Here is a 24,192-nt window from a genome sequence, read left to right as displayed (position 1 = left end):
GATAGCCTGGCTCTCCAGGGAAGATTCTGAAGGGTGATGGAGGGGCTGGGAGATGTTTCAGGAAAAGGAGGGACAGGGAACCAACCTTGGGTGGATTGCAAGGTCTCTCAAGGTGGGGAGAACCTTGACACAACATCTTAGGTCCAGGCTGGAAGGGACCTCAGAAACCATGGAATCCAATCCCCTGTCATTTTACAGAAGAAACTGAGGTTTGAACCAGAGAGGCTGTAACTTGCCCAAGGTTCCACAGCCAGTAAATAAAGTTTGGGAGTGGGATCTGAGGGCATGTCTCCAACTCTTCATCACTGATGAGGAAAAGAAGACTGAGGGAGGATTCGTGACTCATCTCGGGTCACAGCACCACCAGCCCATGACTGCTCTGAGAGGAAGTTGAGCCCTTCTGTTGGCTGGGTGAGTGGCCAGGTGTCAGATGCATCTCTACCACATCCTTTGTCGATGTCCAGGCTCTAGGCCCGAGCTCTTCACACTAAGGACCTTGGCCAGGGTCACCAGACCATGTGTTTCTGGAATTCTATGCTGCTCTGCCTGAGGACCGGGGACCCTGGCAAGGATGAGGGAGGAATGAGTCTTGTAACTAACTTGGGGTGGGCAGTTCACTGCCTGACTTTATCCTCCATAAAACAAGGTAAATTCTACAATTATGCGTCAGGGGAAGTAGGGGCAGGGGGAACATGATGTTTAGGAGGATCCCTAGAGATGAGGCTTCAAGCAGGATGGGGATTGGGCTCAGTGCTGCCACTAATTTGAGTCTTTCCCCTCAGGGCTCTGTCTGGGCTACATGACTGGGGCAAGAGGAGGTAAGTCTTGTACCTCTAGGTACCCTGAAGGTACAGAAGCAGCCGGTGTCTGAGAGGTGGAGCTGGGAAGTGGAGGATAGATTGGGAGTTAGGTGAAATGAGTTCAAATGCCACCTCTGACCCTTACTATTTGTGTTACATCTCTCTACATCTCAGTTTCCCTGACAAGGTGGACTCTTAGGTCTCTCCCAGCTTGACTTCTGTGATCTTGTGATGGTGAGGGGATAGAGTTGGGGGCCTGTGGACCCCTGTGGGATTGCAGGTTGATTCTTTCCCAGAGAAACTCCGTAAACCCTCCCTCTGGGCCACACCAAGTTCTACCATCTCCGTGGGGTCATCTGTGAGTATCTGATGTCGGGGACCACCTGGGGCCCGCTTGTATTACTTGGAGAAGGCGAGGAGACTTGAGTCTTTGCAGGGGACTCACCAACCTTGGCCTAGGAATGAAGTTTCATTTTTCATTTCTAGTGTGTCATGACTCAATGCTGGGCCTTACTGCTATTCCTACCAGCTGCTGACTCAATGGTCCGAGCTCAGCAACACCCTGCTGCTAGTGATGACAGGTAAGGGACAGATCTGAGGAAAGGTGGGACTGAAAGGTGGGGAAGAGCTGACTTTAGCCCTCTGATGTCCTTTACCTTCCTTAGAGGTCCTCCCGAGTGAACCCCACTTACTGAGGAAGCTCAGCACCTCCATGTCTCGAGAGGCTGGGGCTGAGTCACACCCCACAATGGTGCCAGCCCCCACTGAGGACAGAGGTACCAGTGGGCCAGAAACAGCAGCTGGTGAGGACTGGGAGCTCTTAGGGCTGGGCAGAATAAGGAGTGGGTGTGAGGGTCCCAGCCTCCATCCAGATAGCCCTCTTCCTACTGACTCCAGGGTATGTCTGTCCAGGTCCCACCCTCTAGGATTACATAGTGCCCAATCTCCTCCTGATGGGTCTGGAGGCCTTCTAGTGGCCATACTAGGGGTTCTGCTGGCCTGGCCTGGCTAGAGGGATAGAGGCTCCCACTCTGGCAGCATCTACCCTCAACATCTTAGATACTTTCGGTTTCTCAGGTAACCTAACAGATGATACCTGGGGGAGGGGTCTTAGACATAGATGCCTGTTGGGGGAATGCTTGGAAAGTGGAGGTGGTCTGAGAGAGTCAGTTATGGGAGGAGCCCCAAGGGACTGGGGAAGAGGAATTGTGGAGGGCAGGCCCTCCCCCCTCTCCCATGGAGTCTGTATCCTGGGGCATCTTTCAACCTTGGGGGGCTACATGACTTGTCTTCTCTGGAGCCCCAGGCCAGACTCAAGGCTAGGAGAGGACATCCTAGGATCTCTCTGGGTCAGAGGCCACAGAACCTTCTTCAGCCCATCTAGGGGATCCCAGCCAGAGGTGCTCCAGGACCTCATGGGTAGTGGGAAGTCCTGAGAGCGTAGGGAGGTCAGGTGTGTGTCTAAGGAGCTGCTTAGGCCTGGGGGGGAACCCAACCTGCCCACATTGAGTGCAAGGCCAGGTGTCTCATGGAACTCCGGCCTGCTTGCTAGGGTCCCATGGTAAGAAAGTAGGACTGGAGCAGGCCCCTCCATTCCCCTACCGGGTCCTCACAAGGCCACTTTCTCTTTGCAGGAGGCCTCATCCCTGTCTGGTCTCTGCTGTCATCACCATCACTGAGGAAAAAGGTAGGCTGGGAGATGCCTGCTCAGCCCTGAATCCCAGAGCCCCACAGTGCCTGGCCAGCTCTGAGGCTCTCCCCTGTTCTCAGGACCTAGGGGCACCTCATTCAGGACTCTTCCACCCCCACAGCGTGGACCTTGGGGCCGTCATAGACCCTCTGGTTGCTCCTTTCCTTCTCCTTCACCCCTTGGTACTTCATAAATGCTTGCCGAGTGGGACTGATTCACTTGCTAAGGGTTTACAGTTTGGTCCCACCCTGAGCCTGCCATTTTGCAGATGAGGAAACTGAAGCACAGAGGGGAGGAACTGATTGTTCCAGATCACCCAAGTAGGAAGAAGCATGGCCAGGATTCCTACTCAGAGCCCTGACTTGGAATTCATTGCTGCCCCGCCCCCCCCTCAGTGCCCATTGCTAGGCCTTCTCTGATCCCATGGCTCACTCCATCACACACACCTATGGGACAAGGGCAGTGACCTCCCAGTTCAAGGTCTGGGATGGAGCTCCTGTGAAGGAAGCCACCTTTCCTAATGTAGAGAGAGCAGGGACTCCTGGTCAGATATGGTGGCTGGGGCACTGCCCAGGGTCACCCCAGCAAGACACCAGAGGCAGGGCTTGACCCTCAGCTTTCCTGAGCCCAAGGCTGGCTCTCTGTGTAGTAAGAGACAGACAGACAGAGACACAGACAGAGACACAGACACACACGCAGACACACGCAGACACACACGCAGACACACAGACACTCCCTCTCCTCCCCTCCCCCTCCCCCCCACCAGGAGAAAGTGAGGTTGGTGACCTTGCACAGCCCTGCCTCACTTAAATCTAGCTCACTTTCATGTCACAGCATGACCTTTCTGATTCTCTTTGAGAACCAAGGACAAACCACAATACTTGGCATCATAGGCTATTGTGTTTACTGCCTCCAGAGAGCATGTTGTGGTTACAGGGTTTACAGCTTCTTCGTGATTGACCTTTCTGCAACATTTCCCATTGCTGACCACCTCCTCTTCCTGGACATTGGCTCATCTTTTCTCTTAGTTTTCCTCTTACTTGGTTGTTTCTTCTCAGTCTCTTAGGCTAAATCAGCATTCGTGTCACATCTACTAATTGGGAGGCACCCCAAAGCTCTCTCCTGGACCCTCTTTTCTCTCTACACATCAAGTGAAAATGCAATGAACTCATCAACTCTCAAGGATTCAATTGTAATAGCATACATACATCTATGTCTACACACATACATACATAGTCCACGTAGGTATGTATCACCTATCCATCTATTACCTGGGTATCTAGCAATCCATTTCCATCTGTTTGTTCGTAGGCAGCTAGATGGCACAGTGGAATCAGAAAGACTCACCTTCAAATCCACCCTCAGACACATATTAGCTGTATGACCCTGGGCAAGTCACTTAACCCTCAGTTTGCCTCAGTTTCTCCACCTGCAAAATGAGCCATAGAAGGAAAAGGCAAATTCCTCCAGTGTCTTAGTCAAGAAAACTTCAAATGGGGTCATGAAGGCTGAAAGGACTGAACAAGAACAAATGCATATGTATGTATGAGCTCTGGCCCTAATATCTCCCCTGTGCTCCACCAGCCTATTAGACACTTTGAAACATGAGGCATTTGAAATCCAACAGCTCCAAAGTAGAGCTTATAATCTTTCCCCTCAAATCCCCCTCTTCTGCACAGTCAGTCAAAACCCAAATCTTGACTTCACCTCTAGCTCTTCCAGCATTCTTTCTCTCCACCCCACGCTCATGGCCTTAATTTATTCAGGTGTTCTTCATTCCTTGCCTGGGCTGTTACCATAGCCTGCCTCCACTGGGTCTCCCTCCCTTCAATCGGGGGGGGGGGGGGGGGGGGTGCGGGGGGGGGGGGGGTGGGCAGCTAGGTGGTGCAGTGGATAGAGCAGGAGTCAGTAGGACCTGAGTTCAAATGTCCCCTCAGACACTTGACACTCACTAGCTGTGTTACCTTGGGCAAGTTACTTAACCCCAATTGCCTCATCTTGGGTCATCTCCTGAATATCTGGTCACTGGATTCAGATGGCTGTGGAGAAGTGAGACTGGTGACCTGCACAGCCCTCCCTCACTCAAAACAAAGTCAAGTGCAAGTCATGTCATTATTTCTCTGATGGCATGGTCTTCTTTGGCAACGAAGGACAAACATATACCCTTCAACCATCCTCCACAAAACTGCCAAACGGTTTTTCCTAAAGGACAAGTCTGACTTTGTCACTCCCCTCCCTGCCCAAATCCATAAACTCCAGTAAATCACCTTATTGCTGCTAGGGTGAAGTAGAATTCCTTTGTTTGGCATTTACCATCTCTTTATAGACTGGTCTTCTTGTCCTTTTCAGTCCACTTACACAGTTCTCTGCCCATACTGCCAACATTCCAGTCAGCCTGGCTTACTTACTGCTCCTCACACACAGTACTCTTATCTCCCATCACCATACCTTTACATAGGTTGTGCTGCATGCCTGGAATGCGCTCATTCCTTTCTTGCTGCCACTTCCTGGAATCTCTGGCTTTCTTTAAAGCTCAATTCTCCTTTCACTGATTTGTAAGAGGCCTTTCTTGGACCCCTGGTTAATTAGCAGTCTTTATGAAGTACTCCTAGGTGCTAAGGACAGTGCTAAGGTCTGGGGATATAGTGCAAGCAAAGGAATAGAGCTTCTGCCAACTGTGATCACACCCAGCTTTTCTATAGATAGCACTTTGAGGTTTACCAAGTATTCTGCAAACATCCTCACAACAACCCTGTGAGGTAAGTGCCATTCTTATCCCCATTTTTTACAGATGGGGAAATAATAGAAGTTCAGTGAATAATCCAGGGTCACAAAGATAAGAAGTGTCTGCAGCAGGATTGGACCACAGACCTTTCTGTCTCCAGGCCCACGGGTCTCATTGCTGATAAACTTATATCCTAATGAGGACTGATAACACGTAAAAAGGAGGTGAATGGGAGAAGAGGTGTTCCATCCTAGCTGTCTGACTAGAGGGAACAGACTATAGGGGCTGGACAGGCCTTCAAGGATAAAGAGATTTCTGGGGCAGACAGAAAGGGAATGCGAGGTCATCTGGCAACGGAGGGGGATACATCTTGTACAGATAGGACTTTGTTAGGCAGCTAGACCTAAGTTCAAATCCAACTTCAAACTTTGTGTGTCACAAAACTTCTGCCTGCCTCAGTTTCTACAACTGTAAAATGGGGAGAGTAACAGAATCTGCCTCTAATCTTTGTAAGGCACTTAACATGGCATCTAGCACCTAGTAAGGCCCTTGTTTTTATCTATCCCCTAGTGCTTAAACACTTCTTGATTGATTATACAAAGTGTTCTAGAAATCACTCAATCAATCAAAAACCATTCTTATATTAAGTACCTACTTGTGCTTGATTCTGGGGATAAAAAGACAAAAAAAAATGATCTCTTTTCAAGGATCTTAATTCTATGGCTGGAAACCTATAGGGGAGGATATTTATATATTTATAGAGAGAGGGAGGAAGGAAAGAAGCAAGTATGTATTAAGTGCCTCTTGTGCCAGGCACCGTGGATACAAAGAGATCAAAAGACAGTCACCCCTCAAGGAACCTACAATGAAATGGGAGAGACAATAAGCAAACATCTATGTCCAAATAGATCTGGTCGGTAAAAGGAGTTGGGAAAGGCTTCCAGGGAAAGATGAGATTTTAGTTGGCACTTGAAGGAAACCAGGGAAGCCAGGAGGCAGAGATGAGGAGGGGAGCATTCCAGTTGGGGGACAGCCAGAGAGAATGCCCCAAGCCAAGAGACTGTTCACTGCAGCACAGCCGGGAGGCCAGCATCACCCATCTTACCAGATCGAGGAGTACGTGGAGAAGATGTCGTGGTTTGTCCTTCTCGGAGAGAAGCATCACATCAGAGAGGTGATACCATGCCATGCAAGTGAATTGGATTTAAGTGAGGCAGGGCTGAACAAAATCACCAGCTTCACTTTCTCCTCCAGAGCCATCTGGGTCCAGTGGCCAGATACTGCCTCCAAACTAAGACCTGTTAAAGGCCTTAGCTTAGAAAGGCCAAGGACTCCCACTGCACCCAGGGCTGCCTTCAGTCCTCCTGATCTTTATCTGGCCACATGGTGAGAAGTAAGGTGTAAAAAGATTGGAAAGAAGCAGAGGCAGGTTAGATGGAGGACTTTGGACCCCAGAAAGGTAAGAGGGAGCCTATTGAGCAGAGGGGTGACGATGCACTTAAGGAAACTCCCTTTTGTAGCTTTATCAGGGATGCTTAGCCCTCATCCTAGCTCCTGGCACAGAGAAGGCACTTAATACAAGTTGATGGCAGAGTCTAGAGGCAGGCATGCCAATCAGGAGGCTGTAGCAATAATGCAGGTAGAAGGGAGTGATGATGAAGGCTTGAATTAGAGAGGTGGCTTTGAGGGGAGAGACTCGAAGTAGAAAAGACAAGATCTGGCTCCCGATGGGATGAGCATGCGGGGTGGGGGAGAATGAGGAGTGAGATTGTGAATGAGGGGCAGTGGGGTGCTGGGCAGAGAGCCAGTCTGGGACCCACAAAGACCTGGGGCCAAGCTCCGTCTCGGAGACGTACCTCTCTGGGCTCAGGGCAGCTCTCGCTCTCAGGGACTTAAGTCCCTGAAGAACCTGCTTATCAGCGATTATCCCCGGGAAAATGCTCCTCTGAGACACCTCCCGGCACGTCCATTTACCTTCTGGATCGGAGAACCCATTGGATGCGCCCGACCCAGATTTACATGAGGGGATTTGGGGAGGGAAGCTTTTCCTACTGTCAGGTTTGCACGCCCCCCCTTCGTTCTCTCTCAGCGAATTCTGTGAAATCTCACGTAGGCAGCTGCCCTGCCCCTCCCCCGCCATTTAGAGTCTAAACTCCTAGAGGGCAGAGGGCGGTTCGTTCTTTGTCCTGGTCCGCAGTCCCGAGTTCAAAGCTTGGCTCTGGCGGGTGCGTAATCAGAGCTCGTGGACTGACTGACGGATGGATGGATGGATGAATGGATGGATGGATGGATGGATGGATGGATGGACGGACGGACGGACGTCTAAATAAACCCGAGTCCAGCCCCCTCCTCTCTCCCCCCACCAATCCTACAGAGCCATTTCATATACTGAATACCCCAAACTGGGCAGCGAGCCCAGGAACCTCCCGAGCCCGTCAGGACCCGACGCTAAACTAATCTCATCAAAGTCCTACTCAGGCTCTAGGCGAGTGGGTGGGCCGCGGAAACTTGACGAAATCAACCCCCGTCTCGCCACGGTTCCACCCCCTGGCCAGCAGGGCCAATGGAAGGGCGGCTTCCTCGGAGGGAGCACGAGGGCGGCCAATTGCCACGTGGGGCCGAGTCCCTGGCCCTTTAAAACCCTCAGCTAGGACGCTGGTCAGTTTCGTTTGCCGCCACGTGCTGGTGCCGGCTTTGGATCTGCCGCGGCCCACACGGCAACGGGAAAGGAGAAGGTACTGCCTGGCTCCCTGCCCTAGGAGAAGGGGGCAGCCCTGCCCTGCCGGAGGAGACTCAACTCCGCTCAAGACCAACGTCTGTCCAGCCCTGCCCAAGGAGATCCGGCCCTGCCCAAGGAGACCCGGCCCTGCCCTGCCCAAGGAGACCCAGCTCCGCTCAAGGAGACCCAGCTCTGCCCTGCCCAAGGAGACCCGGCCCTGCCCTGCCCAAGGAGACCCAGCTCTGCTCGAGAAGACCGAGCTCTTCCCAGCTCTACTCCAGGAGACAATCATTTCAGGCAGGCACCTCCCCTGCATACCAGACCAGCTCCTAACTAGCTCCAAGGAGGTCGTGTTGGCCTGCCTTGACCCAGGAGGGTCTGCTGAACTCAGACGGCTTTAACCTCCAGCAACCTGGCAGGCTGGTGTCCCAAAGGGCCCCTCAGTACCAGGGGCAGCACCTGGGGGGCCCATGGAGAACACATAGGCCCCAACCCAGTTCCTGGCCCTGATGTCTTAGCTGGGACCTGGAGCTCTTTGTCAAGGCAGCTGCCAGTACAAACAATGCCGAGCTTGTCTCCCCATGGCTCTGGTCCCAGCTGTCTAGGTGAAGTGCCTCAAGCCTATGTGAGGGGTCCACCCCAGGCCCAAATTCCAGGGTCTGAGACTTCAAGCCCCAGCATCCCTCAAGGGCAGTCATTGCATGGTTCTTGGGAAATAAAGACTGAGCCCTTAGAAGAGGCCCCCATCGAGCTTCCTGGACCTTCCCAGGAACCCAGCTGGTACCAAGGCCAGGAACAATTATTGACCTTCTGGTCCCAGTGGCATCCAGATGGGCAGGAGTTCCAGTGGCATCCCGCTGGGCAGGGGTTCCAAGGGCATCCAGGCGGGCAGGGGTTCCAGGGACATCCATCTGGGCAGGGGTTCCAGGGGCATCCAGCCTGGCAGGGGTTCCAGGGGCAGCCAGCCTGTCAGGGATTCCAGGGGCAGCAAGCCAGGCAGGGGCTCCAGGGGCAGCCAACTGGGCGAGGCACAGGCCCCTTTCTGTTCCTACCACCTCAGCCATTGCCTCAGGGTGGGCATGTTGGTCAGTGCTTGGGCAGCCCTGAGCTAGATGCTCTGGCCCGCCTGTCCATTGCAGACCCCAGCTCGAACTGCTCTGGGCTGGTCCCCCAGCCTCAGGAAACAGTTAGATCCAGAAGAAGGGTCCGGGGGAAGGGGAAGAGCTCCAGCCACATGTGCCATGTCCCAGAGTGTGGGAAGTCATATACCAAGAGCTCTCACCTTAAGGCACACATGCGTGTCCACCAGGGTGAGAAGCCTTACGTCTGCATGTGGCCCAACTGCACCTGGAAGTTCACTCGCTCCGATGAGCTGACCCGGCACATGAGGAGACACACTGGCTACCGGCCCCACAAATGCTGCCATTGTCCAAAGGCCTTCTCCCGCTCTGACCACCTTGCCTTGCATCTTAAGCGGCATTCAGAGGAACCCTCTGTGCCCACCCCACCTCTCTGGTCCTCCACACCTGTGCCCCAAGCTCAACAAGAAGGTGGCCTTCCGATGCCCCAGAGCAAAATGCCTTTCCAGGATGGGGAAGGCTCATTATAGATCACTCTGCTCCCAAGGAAGGCATGTCCCCACAGCCAGTGACCCCATTTTCTCTTGTTTGATGACCCTCAGATGATATTTAAATGGTATATACTTTTTTATGGCGAGACCTAGATTTGACTTACATCTCAACCACTTACTGACTCTGATTGGAGGGAGGGGAAGTAATTTCACTTTGTGCCTCAGTTTCCCCCTCTGTAAAATGAGAGAAAATAAATATATGTGTTTACTTGTGTATGGAGGTGGTATGGAAATGTGAAGAGGAAAAACGGGGAAAGAAGAACACAGCTTAACAAGCATCTGGACTGCAGGGAAATCATCCAGTTCCTCTACCTGCCTGTTCCCCATTCTGGTGAGTGCATCAGGCCTGGGAGCTTGGGCAGCTCTTGGATCTCCTCTTCCAAGCTGCTCCTGACTCTCAGTCTAGGTCCTGTTCCAGCAACAAGGTTTCTGCCATGGACCTGGCCTCTACCACCTGTGGCCTCCCACATTTCTACACAGCAACCCAGGTGCCCACCATCATCCCAGCAACAGCCCTCTGGCCTCACTCTTAAGTCCCTGCTTGTGGAAGGCCTGAAATCCAAGTCCCAAGTACAGTGGGAGGAAGATGGGACCATTCTTCTGTTCAAGGATTTCTCTCCAGTGCAAGAAAGGACAGACTGAGGTTGCTGGTAAGAGGTGGGGTAAGGATAGGGGAGGAAATGCCTTCTTTGACACAGTGAAAAACTAACTCAAAAGATGAGATGTCCACAGAGGGAACAGGTCAGCCTGGAGAGAGATGGAAGAAAGAGCAGGGCCATGTACCTAGGACTGGCCAGGTGGGGTGTGAGAAGGAATTGGGATGCCAAGAGGGAGGGACTGGGTAGAAGAGAAGGCTGTGGGTGGGGTCTAATGAGAGTAATTAGAAGTGCCCTCCGACTGTGGGACAGGAGCACCCTTCCCTACAGACTTCAGCACTTGTGGGGGTGGGTAGTGGTGGGCTCCCTTTCTTCAGTTGTCAAAGTTCTTGCTTGGTTCCTTGATTCTTGTAATGGAAAAAAGTTGGCCATTGATCTAGGAGAAACTGTTTCCTGTCTTTGGGCCTCAGGAAGTCTATCCCTCAGATCTCCAGCAGGAGATCTTTTTGTCCTGTCTCTCTGTATATGTGGGTGGGGGGAGGGGAGTGGACTTTGGTAGAAGAGATTGTTCCCTCCGGCTCCAGCCATCACAATTGCATGAACGGGGGCAGTGGGGACATGACTTTGACCTTGATCTTGAGGTGGGCAGGGTCAGAAGAAGGGGGTGAGATCTGCAACAACTTTCACCAGAAAAGATGACCCTTGCCCAGAGGAAATCACACAAAATTATGTGACAGCTCAAGCTAGGGTATGGCTTTGACCAGGACGTTTGGACATACAGGTAGAGGGAAAGGACAAAATCTATACCACTTTCCCACCAGTCTCCCAGGAATCTTTCCCTCCCTGAAGAATAGAAAAGGAATTTTAGGTTACTCTTTCTTGTTTTAAGTGTTTGTCAATGTACCGTTTGGAGTCATGTTGGAGGTACCTTTTTGGTGGTAGAGGAAATAAATAGCTGTCCTATACCTTGTTGACTTTGTACATCAGTTGCCTTTCTCTGTTAATCCTTTGTTGCAAGCCCTTAGACTTGATCTAAACTTAATCTTTGTTTTAGAGCCAAACATTCAATTAATTAATATGTCTTAAGTGCCTTCTCTGGATCTGGAGTTAGGAAGACCTGAGTTCAAATCCAACCTCAGATGCTGACTAGCTGCATGATTTTGGGCAAGTCACCAAACTGTTCCCTGCCTCAATTTCCTCAACTGTAAAATGAGGACAGTAACAGCACCCGCTTCTCAGAGTTGTGAAGCTCTAATGAGATAATCTTTGTAAAGCACTTAGCATATCTGGCACCTAGTAGACCTTTATAAATGTGGGCTGTTAGGGGCAGCTAGGTGGCACAGTGGATAGAGCACTTAAAATTCAAATCCCTAGCTATGTGACGCTGGACAGTTCACTTAATCCCAATGCAGCTTCTTCTATCATTATTATAGCATGTAAACTCTATATATGGGAGGACAGGGGCTGTTTCATTCTTTTCGAGTGCTAAGCACTAAGTAGGCCAATCAATCACTCAAATCAGTTAATCAGGGAACATTCTTTCCAAAAACACCTACTTGTGCTTGGTTCTGGGGATAAAAAGACAAAAACTCTAACTCTCCAGCTGGAAATCTATACTTGTGCATGTCCAATTTATAGAGGGAGGAAGGAAGGAAGGAAGGAAAAAACCAAATAGTTAGTAAATGCCTAGTGTGTGCCAGGCGCTGTGTTAAGCTCTAGATACGGAAAGAGGCAAAAGATAGTTCCTGTTCCCAAAGAACTCTTTACAATGGATATTGTAATATCAGTATATACAAAGCAAGCTATATACAAGATAACTAAGAAATAAGAGGGAAGGCACTGGAATGAAGATGGGTTGTGGTAGTGGGGGGTTTCATTTGGGAGTTAAAGGAAGGCAGGGATGGTGGTGGTAGTCACAGCAGAGGAGAGAATATTCCTAGAAGGAGGGAGAACTAGAAAGAAAGGTACGACTGGAGGGATGGCCATTTCTGCCTCAATTTTCTCATCTGTAAAATGGAGATAATAGTACCTACCACCAAAAGTTGTGAGGCTTCGATGAGGTAATATTTACGAAAGTGACTGGCACATAGTAAGGACAATAGAAATGTTAGCTATTTTTATTATTTAACATTTTAATCTTTTCACTCTTTCATTTCTTTGATCCACTCTCGGAGGGTGTGCGGCCAGTCCATTCCTTTTCCTGAGATTCTATTTGATTATTTTGGATTTACTGTGTCCTTCTGGGAGTTTACTTTGGACTTGCCTTCATCCAAAGTCTTTCTTTATCACAGTAGTGGTTTTCTGTTTGTTCCTGTTCATGACCTCTTCAGCCACTGGATGAGTGGCATCTGCCCTCTTCCAGTGCTACTGGAAGGGGTGGCTAGCTTTGTTCCCCACTACTGCCCTTGTTCTTCAGTCTTGGAAGTTGATGTCTTGGTAGGCTCTGGAGGCTGTTTGGGCCCACGCTCTTCCTTCTTCCATAGCCAGAAAGATACCCTAAGAAAGAACATAAGAGTGCTGATTTTTTTATTTTCTATTTTGAAAAATGTTTTAAATGGATTCATTTTTATTTTCTTATTTTAAACAATGTTTAAAAATTATTTTTTAAAGTTATTTTTAGTTTTCAACATTCACTTTCATAAGCTTTTGAATTTTAAAATTTCTCCCCCTCCCTCCCCAAGATGATATGCAATCTGATATGGGCTCTTCAGAGACATTCATATTAAACATTTTCACATTAGTCATGTTGTAAAGAATGAGGACCAACGGGAGGAACCACCAGAAAGAAGAAACAAAACAAAAAGAGGGAGTAAATAGCATTCTTCTATCTGCTTTCGGACTCCATGGTTCTTTCTTAGGATGTGGGTGGCATTTTCCATCCTGAGCCTTTTGGAATATGTTTTAGATCCTTGAATTGCTGAGAAAAGCCAAGTCTGTCAAAGTTAGTCACTGTGCCATGTGGCTATCACTGTGTACAGTGTTTTCCTGGTTCTGCTCCCATCACTCAGCATCAGTTCCTATAAGACCAGGCTTTTCTGAAGTTTATCTGCCCATCATTTCTTAGTATTCCATTACATTCATATATCATAACTTGGTCAGTCATTTCCCAATGGATGGATATCCCCTCAATTTTCAATTCTTCGCCAACACAAAAAGCAGCTCTAAATATTTTTGTACATGTGGGACCTTCCACTGTTGATTTTTAAAAAACGAAATCTCAGACAAAAAAGTGAATACTATAGGAGTATAGGTAAGGTCTTTCCTGCTGTCTACTGATGGCAATGACTGATAAAAGAAAGGTGATGTGGAAGGAAGAACTAGTGAAGAAGATAGTCCCTGAGAGTGAGTTTGGAAGGCCTGGAGCTTGGTTGAAACATGAGATTGTGAATTATGTCTTCTCTTTCTCTTTTTCTTGTGGTACTTGTGGCACATGTGTTATTTTAACTGTCTGGGAATCTCCCTGTATGGGGTAATGTACTTGTTTCCTGGTACCCATCTAAGTGCCCTGACTTCAAGTCGCTGATGCTGAATCAGCTTGTTCTCTCTCCCTCTGATTTGCCAACCATCTGGTCCCCACTACTCCGTGAAGGAATGCTGTCAAACTCTTTGGGGAGATGAGCGTAAAGGAGATGCCTTCAGGGACTCGTGTAATTTTAGACCTCAGCATAGCTCTCTACTTCTGTAGTGGCACTTCCCCTGGCATAGGAACGTTGGGCATAAAGCCCAAGAACTGGGAAGTTGTGGGAAAATGATGATGGCATGCTTTGGACCTAGCCTTGTGAGGCTGAGAAACCAGATGGGTTGCTTGGAGACCAGGTTTGTTTAATGCTGAATTCAAGACCTAGGCTCTGAGGACCAGAAGTTTTTCAGATCTGATGATTTCCCACTCATGTGTCTCAAGCAACCCATGCTTCTTATCTGGAAAGTGCCTCTGCTACTTTTTTCTTGCTTCTTTGCTTGAATCCCTATAAAATGTCTCTCACAATATATTTGGGGGGAGTAGACCACCCCTTTTTAGCTTTCCCTTATGCTGGACGACCTAATGATTTTCTAAATTACTTCAATTTTGGGGTTTTATTGTCAGTCTAACAACACTGATCACTCTTTCCTTGCTACGTTCTTCTCTCTTGGTTTTCATGATGGTATTCTTTCCTGGTACTTTCTGCTACTTTCCTGACCATATCTCTGTCAAAATATTTTGGAGATTGTTTCCCAGAACTAAGGCCCAGCCAGCAAGCTGTGTCCTGAGTATGGCAGAACAATTATCTTTTGGATTCTGGATGATCTCACCCTCTGGCAAAGTGGATTGCACCAGGTGTTCACTCCCCACTATTTCCCAGAGACCTGAGAGTCAATATCCATCATGACTCTGACATGTTCACAATCCCTGCTGCCATCATGGAACTCTGGTTCTGTACTCCATAGGATAATCATGGACTCCCAAGACTTAGGACTAAACTGTTCTCACAGGACTGAGGGAGTGCTAACTCAAGACCTAAAAATGATTGTCATAGTCCATATAAATTACACACGCACGCATGTACGCACGCGATGAAGTAGTTTTCCTCACTCTGAAATAAATTATACCACTACGTTGTGTCCTCCAGCCTGCTCTGTTTGGCTTTGGCCATTCTCAGGTTAGAGACTGGTCCAGTCTGGACTGCATTCAGAATTCTGTTGATAACACTTGCTGGATCTTCATTCAGGTTATGTTTAATTACCATAAATGTTCTAAAAGTTCTGCCCTGGGCCCTTTTCTCTTCTGGTCTCTCGCTTGACCTCTTAACTTCAGCATATGCAAAACTGGACTCATTCCTTCTCAAGCCTTCCATTCATACTCTTACTAATATTCCTCTCTTTATATTTCTGTCTGGGGCATCACTGTCTTCCCAGTTACCCTGACTCACAACCAAGTCAAGTCATCTTGACTCCTCACTCTAGCTCGCATCTATTTCCAAAGGCTAATGATTTACCCACCCTAATATCTCTCCCTTCCCTACCTGGACAGAAAGAGGAAATAGGCAAGGAGCTTGGGAAATAAATAATAAATCTGTCACAGAAGCTTGATGTAGTGGCGATGGAAAATTGAATTTCCAGACATCTGCTAGAACTTTCGCCAAAAGAAGGACTTGACTTAACAATGATTTCATCCTTCAAGCTGGGTGAACTAAAGGGAATTCAGTCCTGGATCCCGATTCTCATGGAAATGACCAGAACCTTGGGGGAAGTAGCTATGCCTTCCTCTTGACTAGCTGTAGAGGAGGGTTAATTAGAATAGTTTGAGGTGCACTGTGAGATTTGGGGAAAGCAGATTTCAAAGAGTTGAAAGGAAGTATAGACGTTATCGTCTAAAATTCCGTTTGATAGGGGCATTAGCTGGGAGGAATGATAAACTCTGGAGTGAAATTCTGAAGACAAGGGCGCTTCTGATGAAGAAATAGATGTGTTATCTTGCAATTGGATGTCAATGGGCAGAAAACTCACCAAGTAAGATTTAAAATAGAAACGTAATAGATGGAAGCAAGGTCAGGTAGTAGTCTCTTTAGCTGGCCTTGCCGAATTAAAAGCTCCTGGCCCAGATGAACTCCATCTGGTCCTGAGAGAGTTGGCAAATGTGACTGAGCACCTGCCAGGGCTAGTTGAAAGACTCGGGTATAGGGGAGACGTTACAGGCCTAGAGAAGGGCAAATGATCTGATGCTCAAAAAAGAGGTGAACAAACTTAGATAATGACAGGCCAGTGACCTTGCTTTTGTTTGCTGGAACAACTTTAGAATGTGTTCTTAAAGAGATGAGTGGACATTCAAAGAGCCAGCAGGCTTCCTTATGCCAGCCTAATCTATTACCTTTTTTCACAGGTCAACAAGCTGGTACATCCAAGAGAACTGGGGGCTCCCCTGGTGAAGATCTTATCATCTGGTTTGGCTAGTAGGAAATGGGCCAGCCTTGTAAGCACTTCTGGGGACATCAGGCATGGTCGGACAGGTGGAATATACCTGAGACCCCTTGCTGACTCCTGAGCCAGTCTGGCATGAGATCCTCTTATCTTTGGGCAGAATGCTCGTCAGACTCACCCTTTGAGCAATGCTAGAGGCTCCCGGCCTCCTCAGAGCCACTGTGACATGGGCAGGATAGGAGCAAGATCTGGGGGATCAAGTGGGGACTGACTTCTTTCTTCCCTGTGCCTGGCCATGTGCAAAGAGATGATCTGTCATTCTCCTGGGACCATGGGAATGGCCACATGGCCTGGAAAAGGCCCTCCCCTCCCCTTATGCTGCTCGGACATTCCCTGCTGCACCGGAATGCCATTGGTTTCTAGCTATGGTACTTTTCTCACCTGCATCAGGCCAGCCCCAGCTCTCTGCTGCTGTCCTCTGCCAGATGGCAGAGGTACAAAGTGCTGGTACAAAGTGGCTATGACCATCATCTTCAGGCTAGCAGCCCCTCAGTTTTACAGAAACCATTGACTGGACTACGTCTGATGTCTTCGAGGATGCCTTTCCCTGACTCCTGTTAACTGTCTTGACTTCCCCTAGGGACAAAAAAGCTCACTGGTCTCCCTACATTTTCTTAGCTCTGCCTGGGACAGTGTCTTCATCCATTTGGTCCCACGTATGCGTTAAAAGCCTGTGGAGCACAGGGCACTGAGGAAATCAACCCTACCCTACCCCCTTAGTCTTGTAGTGATAGTGATTATTATAATTCAGAAATGTATTCATCTGAGTGGTCTTGAGAGGAGCTGAAAGCTTTCCCCCAGCTGGGTGGTCCAAGAAGGACCTGGAAAGAAACATTACTGTGGTTTGGAGCCTTTGATGAAGGCAGCATGATGGCCTTTGGGTTGGTGTGGAGAAGGCAAGAACTGTTCTCATGCATGGGGATGGCACAAAAGTAAAGGAAGTGATGGAGGGAAGGAAGGAGTGCCATGAGAAACCAGGACGACTGTGTTGTCCAGTGGATAAGGTATGAAGTGACATTGTGAGAGATGAAAGCAGAAGACCTGGTGGGGATCCAGATTGAGGAAGGCTGTGAATGCCAGGATGAGGAATTGGGGAACTCTGGAAGGGCCTTTTTTTAAAGTTCTTTTTAAAAAATTCTGAACTGAAATACAAAGAAAAATGTATATGTCCATGTGTCCGGTAGAGTAGAAACAAAAGAAATGTCCATCTCAATTGTACATGGCTTTGACAAAAATATAATTAATTCAACGTAGAACTTTCAAAGGTGTCCTGCTTGTCTGTGGTGCTGTGTGGCCTTAGGGGTGGCTCAGAGCTGGCTTTGGGAAAGTGACCCAAGGGGAGTGTGCAGGATGGGGAATGTGGACTTTAAAATTGTGCAGCCTACAATAAGAGACTGAGGCAGTGCTCTGAGCCATTAGCACTTTGTGAAAGGGTCTGTGACCCCTCTAATGAAGTGGACCTCAGACCTTCTTCATGATCTGAGACACATCCCCTTCTAGGGTCTTATTTGTAGAACGCTAGATACCCGGACAATACAGGTGGAGCAGACCACAAATACAGAGTCTGATTGGTGGATAGACCTTGCCCCATGACCCTCTAGGAGAATGTGCATAAAATGCAAAATCCCATTTGTTGACAAATGGCCTAGTGAGTGCAACTCAACAGACCTTTCAGGAGGTCCCATCAATCTGGTGAGCAGACCTATGGGCTGAACCAATAAACGAATTTCAAAATATCTATGTGGGTCAATGGGCTGATAGAAAGGGACAAGCAGGGTCACTGACTGACCAAATGCTCATGGTCATCTCCCCAGGTTGGGCAGTAGAGAGATGACAAGGGACAGGGGGAACCAAAGATAGCTGGGGAGCTTTCCATATAATTGAGTCACTTGCCACATTAGCTTGGTCAGCATAACAAGAAAAAAACAGTGGAGGGCCTTTTAGCTACCTATGATTAAGCAAGTGAACTTATAACCTGTAGTTCCCATTGTTGGGCCTAATATACAGAACTTGTAATCACCACCCCTATGGAATCCTATCACCCTGATTAATGGTGATTGGAATAGAGGAGGTCCAGTTAATCATCTATTTCATTAAGAAGGGGAAGGGGCTCAGGTGGGGATATAGTATGGTAACTGGGTTTTAGCAGTCCAGGTGTGAGGGGAAGATGCTCTGAGGTCTAGTGGGTGTTGTGAGAATTTTCAGGGTCCTTACTAGTTACTGCCTAATGAGCCAGTATAGGGTATCAATGTGCCAGGCACTATTCTCACAACAACCCTGGGAGGTAGGTGCCATTATTTATTATACCCATTTTATAGATGAGGAAACTGAGGCAAAAGTAGGTTGACTTGCCCTGGGTCACAGGGTTAGAGAGTGTCTGAGGCTGGATTTGAACTCAAGTGTTCCTGACTCTGGGCAGCTAAGTGGCACAGTGGATGGAAGACCTGAGTTCAAATCCAGTCTCAAACACTTACTAGTGATAATGTTTACTATAAATTTTTGGAATAATCTCTTTGTTCTCTCTGAAGCGGACTCAGAGAGTGCCTCTTCCTGTGTCAGCAAAAGCCAGCCAGGGCTGACTCTGCACTCCTTGGGAGACCTTTAACCTATGACATATCTTGAATAATGGGACTCTCCTTTGTATCTTATTATCTATAGACACATACTATGTTATGACATATCTTGAATAATGGACACATACTATGTTATGGGATATTAATGGTAAAGAAAAATAGGCATCCTGGGTTCCTATTGAACATTGTTTGCCCTTTCCTGCATTAGTTATCTGTTCGGGGCAGGAAGCCTGCCACTTGCTAGTGGTGGGATTTCCTTCCTTCCTTGTCACCGAGACATATGTTTACCCAGCTTGGAATCCCAACATTTGATTGACATTGCTTTGTTAATTGTCTTGTCTTACTGAATTTATGATTTGCTTAGTTAAGAGAGTTTCCTCCTCATGGCAAAATGTATATAAGCCAGAAGATTTCTGCACTGGGTAGCCAGAACATTTCTGGCTCCATAATGCATTATGTAACTGTTTTCTTTATGGGGAATTGATCAATTAATTAATTAAATCATAAAATGTATGCATTTAGCCATGTTGCCTTTTCTTCAACAAGTTTTCAGGTCAACACTAGCTATGCGACCCTGGGCAAGTCATTTAACCTTGTTTACCTCAGTTTCCTCATCTGTAAAATGAGCTGGAGAGGGCTTTCCTGGCAAACTACTCCAGTATCTTTGCCAAGAAAACCCCAAATGGGGTCACCAAGAGTGCAACATGACTGAAAGACTGAACAACAAATTTCCTGATTCCTGGCCCAGTACTCTATCCATTGTGCTACCTAGCTGCCTACATGAGGTTGGTTGTTGTCATTTCAGTCATGTCACATTCTGACATGTTTTTGGCAAAGATAGTGCAGTGGTTTGCCATTTCCTTTTCCAGCTCATTTTTCAGATAAAGAAACTGAGGCCAACTGGGTTAAGTGACTTGCCCAGGGTCACAGCTAGTGTCTTGAGTCTAGATTTGAAGGAAGATGAGTCTTCCTGACTCCAGGTTCAGGATGCTATCCACTGCCCCATCTACAGCTAAGATGTAAACTGAAGCTGAAGTTTACTCACTGCATCATGACAAACACCAACAGTAGGTGATGGACTTATGTATGCTAATTCAGCAGAAGATGTATGCATGTACGCATGTGTGTACGAATGCATGTAAACATGTATAGATGTACGTATGTATATGTGTCTATGTATATATGTTTGTGTGTGTGTATACCCTCCAAATCTTGGAGCCAGAGAGTAACATCTCACTAAGCAGCTTGTTCCAGCAGGTGCAAAAGGAAAAGGTACTTATTACAACAAGGAAGAAGCCTTAAATTCTTACCTAGCAAAGAATGTATCTTTATTAGCATATCCATTTACTCAGTCTTATTTATCAGAATTTTGTGACTTCGCACACCACCCTGCCTCCCTTAAATCTAATTCACTTGCAAGTCATGGGGTTCTGGAGAATGAAGGACAAACCACAGTCTTTAGCAGTTAATCAACATGTGTAAAGCCCCACTAAGTGCTTTGTTTACAGCTTCCTGAGGTCCTCTGGTAAAGTGATTAGGAGGAAGAAAGACGTTGGAGAAGACCTTTTACTGCAAGCGATTCCCTACGTTCATAGTGAGAAACCACGTGTTAACCTGAAAACTTGGTTAAGGAAAAGGCAACAGGCTAAATGCATACATTTTATGATTTAATTAATTAATTGATCAATTCCCTATTAAAGAGAATGGTAACAATGCATTATGGAGCCAGAAAAATGTTCTGGCTACTGATACAAAGAATTGGGCAGCCTTAAATCTGTTTTAGGACAAAGAAGTGTTCTGTGTCCTTCAGATTTATGATCTCCATAAGTGATTAACTAGACCATTAGAAGGGAATTTCTTAATTGCATAGGTTGTAAATACAATAAGATAAAATTTGACAAAGTTTCAAATAGAAATTATGACCTAAGATGTCTGTATTTACCATTAACATGCCATAACATAGTATATGTCTACAAATATTAAGATATGGAAAACATCCATTCAAGATAGTGTCTTAGGTTAAAGGTCTCTTAAGGAATGTTAAGTCAGCCTTGGCTGGCTTTTGTTGACATAGGAAGAGGCACCCTCTGAGTTTGCTTCAGAGAGAGCAAAGAGATTATTCCAAAATTTTATATTAAACATTATCACATGTAGCAGAAAAATTCCTGGCACACAGAACAGCAAAATGAAGTTGGTTGCGTCCACCCTTAACAGACCACTTTTAGTTCTTTCAACGTACACTTCCTTGGCCCTGGATTTAAAAAATAATGATTTCTGGGCTAATCCAAAGATTTCCAAGTTCAGTTAGTATAGATTGCAATGAAAAAAAAAAAATGTAAATGATGTGAACAAATCCTTTTTCAGACTGGAAGGTCATAATTCCTAAAACAGTCTCTAGGGAGAGCCTAGAATCTCAAACTCAGACTCAGTCCCCTACACAGCTTCTAGAGCTGTTATTTAAACATACTTTTGGGCAATAACACTTGGAAGTGGGAAACCTGGACCTTGAGAAGGATGCTAGGAGCTTCGTGTCATAAGAGTTAGTAATTCTCCAAGGAGTTGGAACCTGCAGGATCTGAGTTTGCATGTCCAGCTGTGTTTTAAATCTATTGCCTGAATACTTTTTCCAAAAGGGTCAGGGCACTCTAACACATAATGGACAAAAAATATTCTTTTTTTTTTGTCTTCCTAATTATAGGAGAATCTATATAACATAGATACACAATATATATGCTAATATTTATATTTGTATATCAACAGGCTTCTTATTCCATTGTCTTGGGTTTGGTTATCTATTTCATGAAGTCTTCTGGAAAACATTTTCCCTTGGATATTCTGTGTCAAAGGGCTCTGTCCTATTTCTGTAGACCACTGTCCACAGACTGTCTGGCTTGGTCTACTCCAAGTCAAATACAAGCATTCCCGAATCAACATCTTGGTGCCTTTAGCTGAAGGTCAGTTGTGAACAGGAACTTGTTTCTGTAGCTTTTGCAAATGTGTTTGTTCCAGTAGATTGACTTTCCAGGTTCTAAGCCTCTTGTGGAGGTTTCCTAAGTAATGCTGCTTAAGTTTGCTGGTAAGAAGACTTAAGATAATTTAGTAGGGCCTTATAAAACCTAATCCTATTGGCCATCCAGTAAATACTTCATGTGTTCTAATCTTATGGCGTTAACCTTAATGAAAATCCGGGCTGTAGGAAGAACATCAGAGTTGGCTATCTGTAAAAATGTAGAGAAAAGTTGGAGTTTCAGTTTTCATGTACTGTTGTTCTATCTCTACCTGAACCCTGCACATCAGAGGGGTCAGATACATGGCCTAGGGGCCTCATGCAGCCTAATACACTCCTGAGTGTAGCCCAAATCAGGTTAAAATGTCATTGGGAAAATTAACCAAATAAAGATATAACAGCATATGTAATATTACATTTTAAAGCTAGATCAATATATGGCCTGGAGGGATCCTTACGTACAATTTAATGACTCCTATCTTTATTTGATTTTGACATTACTGCTGTACAAAATATGTTTTTGAGTCATTTCAGTCATGTCCAACTCTTCATGACCCCACTTGGGTCAGGCAAAGATACTGGAGTGGTCTGCAATTTCCTTCTCTAGCTCATTTCACAGGGTCAAGTAACTTGCCCAGGGTCACACAGCTAAGAAATGTTTGAGACCAGATTGGAGCTCAGGAGGACTCATCTTCCTGGCTCCAGGCCCAGAGCTCTATCTACTTTACCTCCTAGCTGCCCTATAAATGATATGGTTCCCAGACACATACTAGCCTTTTTGACCCTGGTTAAATCACTTAATCCCTATTTGCCTCAGTTCCTCAGCTGTAAAATAGGGATACACTGGTGAAGGAAATGACAAACCATTCCAGTATCTTGTCCATGGGGTCACAAAGAGTCAGACCTGACTAAATGAACAACAACCATTGAGTGGAATGCTTTGGGTAGCACCAGCTGCTTCCTGGTTCCATGTCTGGAATCAGTCACTTTCTGATATAGCCTTCCATCACATAGCTCCAAATTCTGCCATGGACTCAGTAGTAAGGTGCCTTCTGCTGTCTGGAGTGGCATCACAAGGTTGACACACACTTGGCATGGTGACTGGCACCAGGCTCTTAGCGACAATTCCAGCCAGGTGTAGCCCAGTAGCTTGAGTGCCCCGGATTGCTCTGACCCCTTTTTCTGGTATCCTCACAGTTCTAGTGTTCTGTGGTGTTCTGGATAATGCGTCTGCATTGGCATTAGTCCTTGCCAAGCATATGATAGAATCATAATTGGCCAGAGCTGCTACTCATCTTTGGCAAGCAGCATCCCAGTTGGCACTGGTCAAGATACCGGTCAGCTGAATGTGATCTGTCCACACTTGGAGCTTTGCTGCATATACATCCCTTCCACATCTCAGGGGCTAGGGGCATGGTGCCCTTGCAAGCTGGAAAATCCACGGAAGATTTTTTGCCCTTTTGTACCAGAGAAGGTCTGGATTTTTTCTTTTTCTTTTAATGGGGTATTTACAGTACATTATTGTAAAATTTGCATTGATATTATGCAATATCATACATATATTTTATGCATTTCTGAGTTTCTAAACTTTTTCTGTGTTGTCTGCTGGCCTTTGCACATTGTCTGTAGCTTCTGAAAAACTCTGCAAATTATCATTTAATTTCTGTTGCCGACTTGAGATATATCTTGTACCAGCGATGGGGAAGGACGGGGATATGTGGAAGGGATAACTATACTTCCCTCTAAGTTAGGCTCTCTCTTCCGAATTCCCAACCAGCTAGAATTAGGAGCACGAAGATGAGATTATCTTTTCAAAGCTTTAAAATTTCTAGCAGAAGAGTTCCCACTCTTTCCTGCATGATTTGAAGATTCTTTCTCACACTGAACATTTAATCAAAGAATCAAAGAGGTCTCGATTTATTAGGAGAGTGAGCATGAGAATTAGCTCTCCTTTACGCTTTAGAATTTGTAAAACTTCATGAAAAAAAGCTACCACTCGCTGGCCATTTAGATTAACCTCATTCCCCAGGTATTCAGACTGCGACTGAGTGGAGCCCTTCCCTTTTGCTTTGCTCTGAACCAGATGCCACAATGCCCACTGATAACTCCAACCAAGATTTGAAACTTATGTGACAATTTTGTCTTTATTTGAAAGGGGAATCTGGAAAATCCCATAATCAACACTGAATGCTCGGGTCAGAATTGAGCCTTATGTTGACTTTGTATCAATAATAAGCATCCAGTTTTGCGTTACCTTAGAAACTGAACAGAAAGTTAGACAGGAAGGGTGATCTACTCCATGGTAATCACATGGGACACACTGTCTCACAGGCAAGTCTGTTGCTTATTTGCTTGCAAAAAATGTGAAGAGATACCAGGTTCAGAAAATCCCAATTCTACTTCAGATCCTTTACGCAGAAACAGAAGAGGGCCTCCAGGTAAAACACAGTTTTCTTAGGTACAAAGAGTTAAGACAGACACTGCAGAACCACAGAAC

General features: G+C 46.7%; 2 protein-coding genes across 2 annotated transcripts in view; one reads left to right on the top strand and one right to left on the bottom strand.

Annotated features, from left to right (window-relative positions):
* Positions 1-7,515: 7,515 nt before the first annotated feature.
* Positions 7,516-17,379, top strand: LOC140503519 (uncharacterized). Its single transcript, XM_072607579.1, has 2 exons — positions 7,516-10,214; positions 16,018-17,379. Exon 1 carries the CDS (start codon positions 8,497-8,499, stop codon positions 9,541-9,543), a length of 1,047 nt encoding a protein of 348 aa, XP_072463680.1. The 5' UTR covers positions 7,516-8,496; the 3' UTR covers positions 9,544-10,214; positions 16,018-17,379.
* The window catches only part of LOC140503522 (leukocyte immunoglobulin-like receptor subfamily A member 5), a 27,441-nt gene continuing 15,530 nt past the window's right edge, over positions 12,282-24,192 (bottom strand). Inside the window, exon 6 of the mRNA XM_072607585.1 lies at positions 12,282-12,656. The gene's annotated coding sequence lies outside the window, so the exon portion shown is untranslated. The remainder of the gene's footprint in view (positions 12,657-24,192) is intronic.

Source organism: Notamacropus eugenii, chromosome 5, assembly GCF_028372415.1.
Source record: "Notamacropus eugenii isolate mMacEug1 chromosome 5, mMacEug1.pri_v2, whole genome shotgun sequence".
In the NCBI taxonomy this organism is placed as follows: domain Eukaryota; kingdom Metazoa; phylum Chordata; class Mammalia; order Diprotodontia; family Macropodidae; genus Notamacropus; species Notamacropus eugenii.
This window is presented reverse-complemented; position numbering and strand designations above follow the sequence as displayed.

Excerpts from the sequence above, each read along its gene's own strand:
- LOC140503519 (XM_072607579.1), top strand. The coding sequence starts at position 8,497 with ATGCCGAGCTTGTCTCCCCATGGCTCTGGTCCCAGCTGTCTAGGTGAA.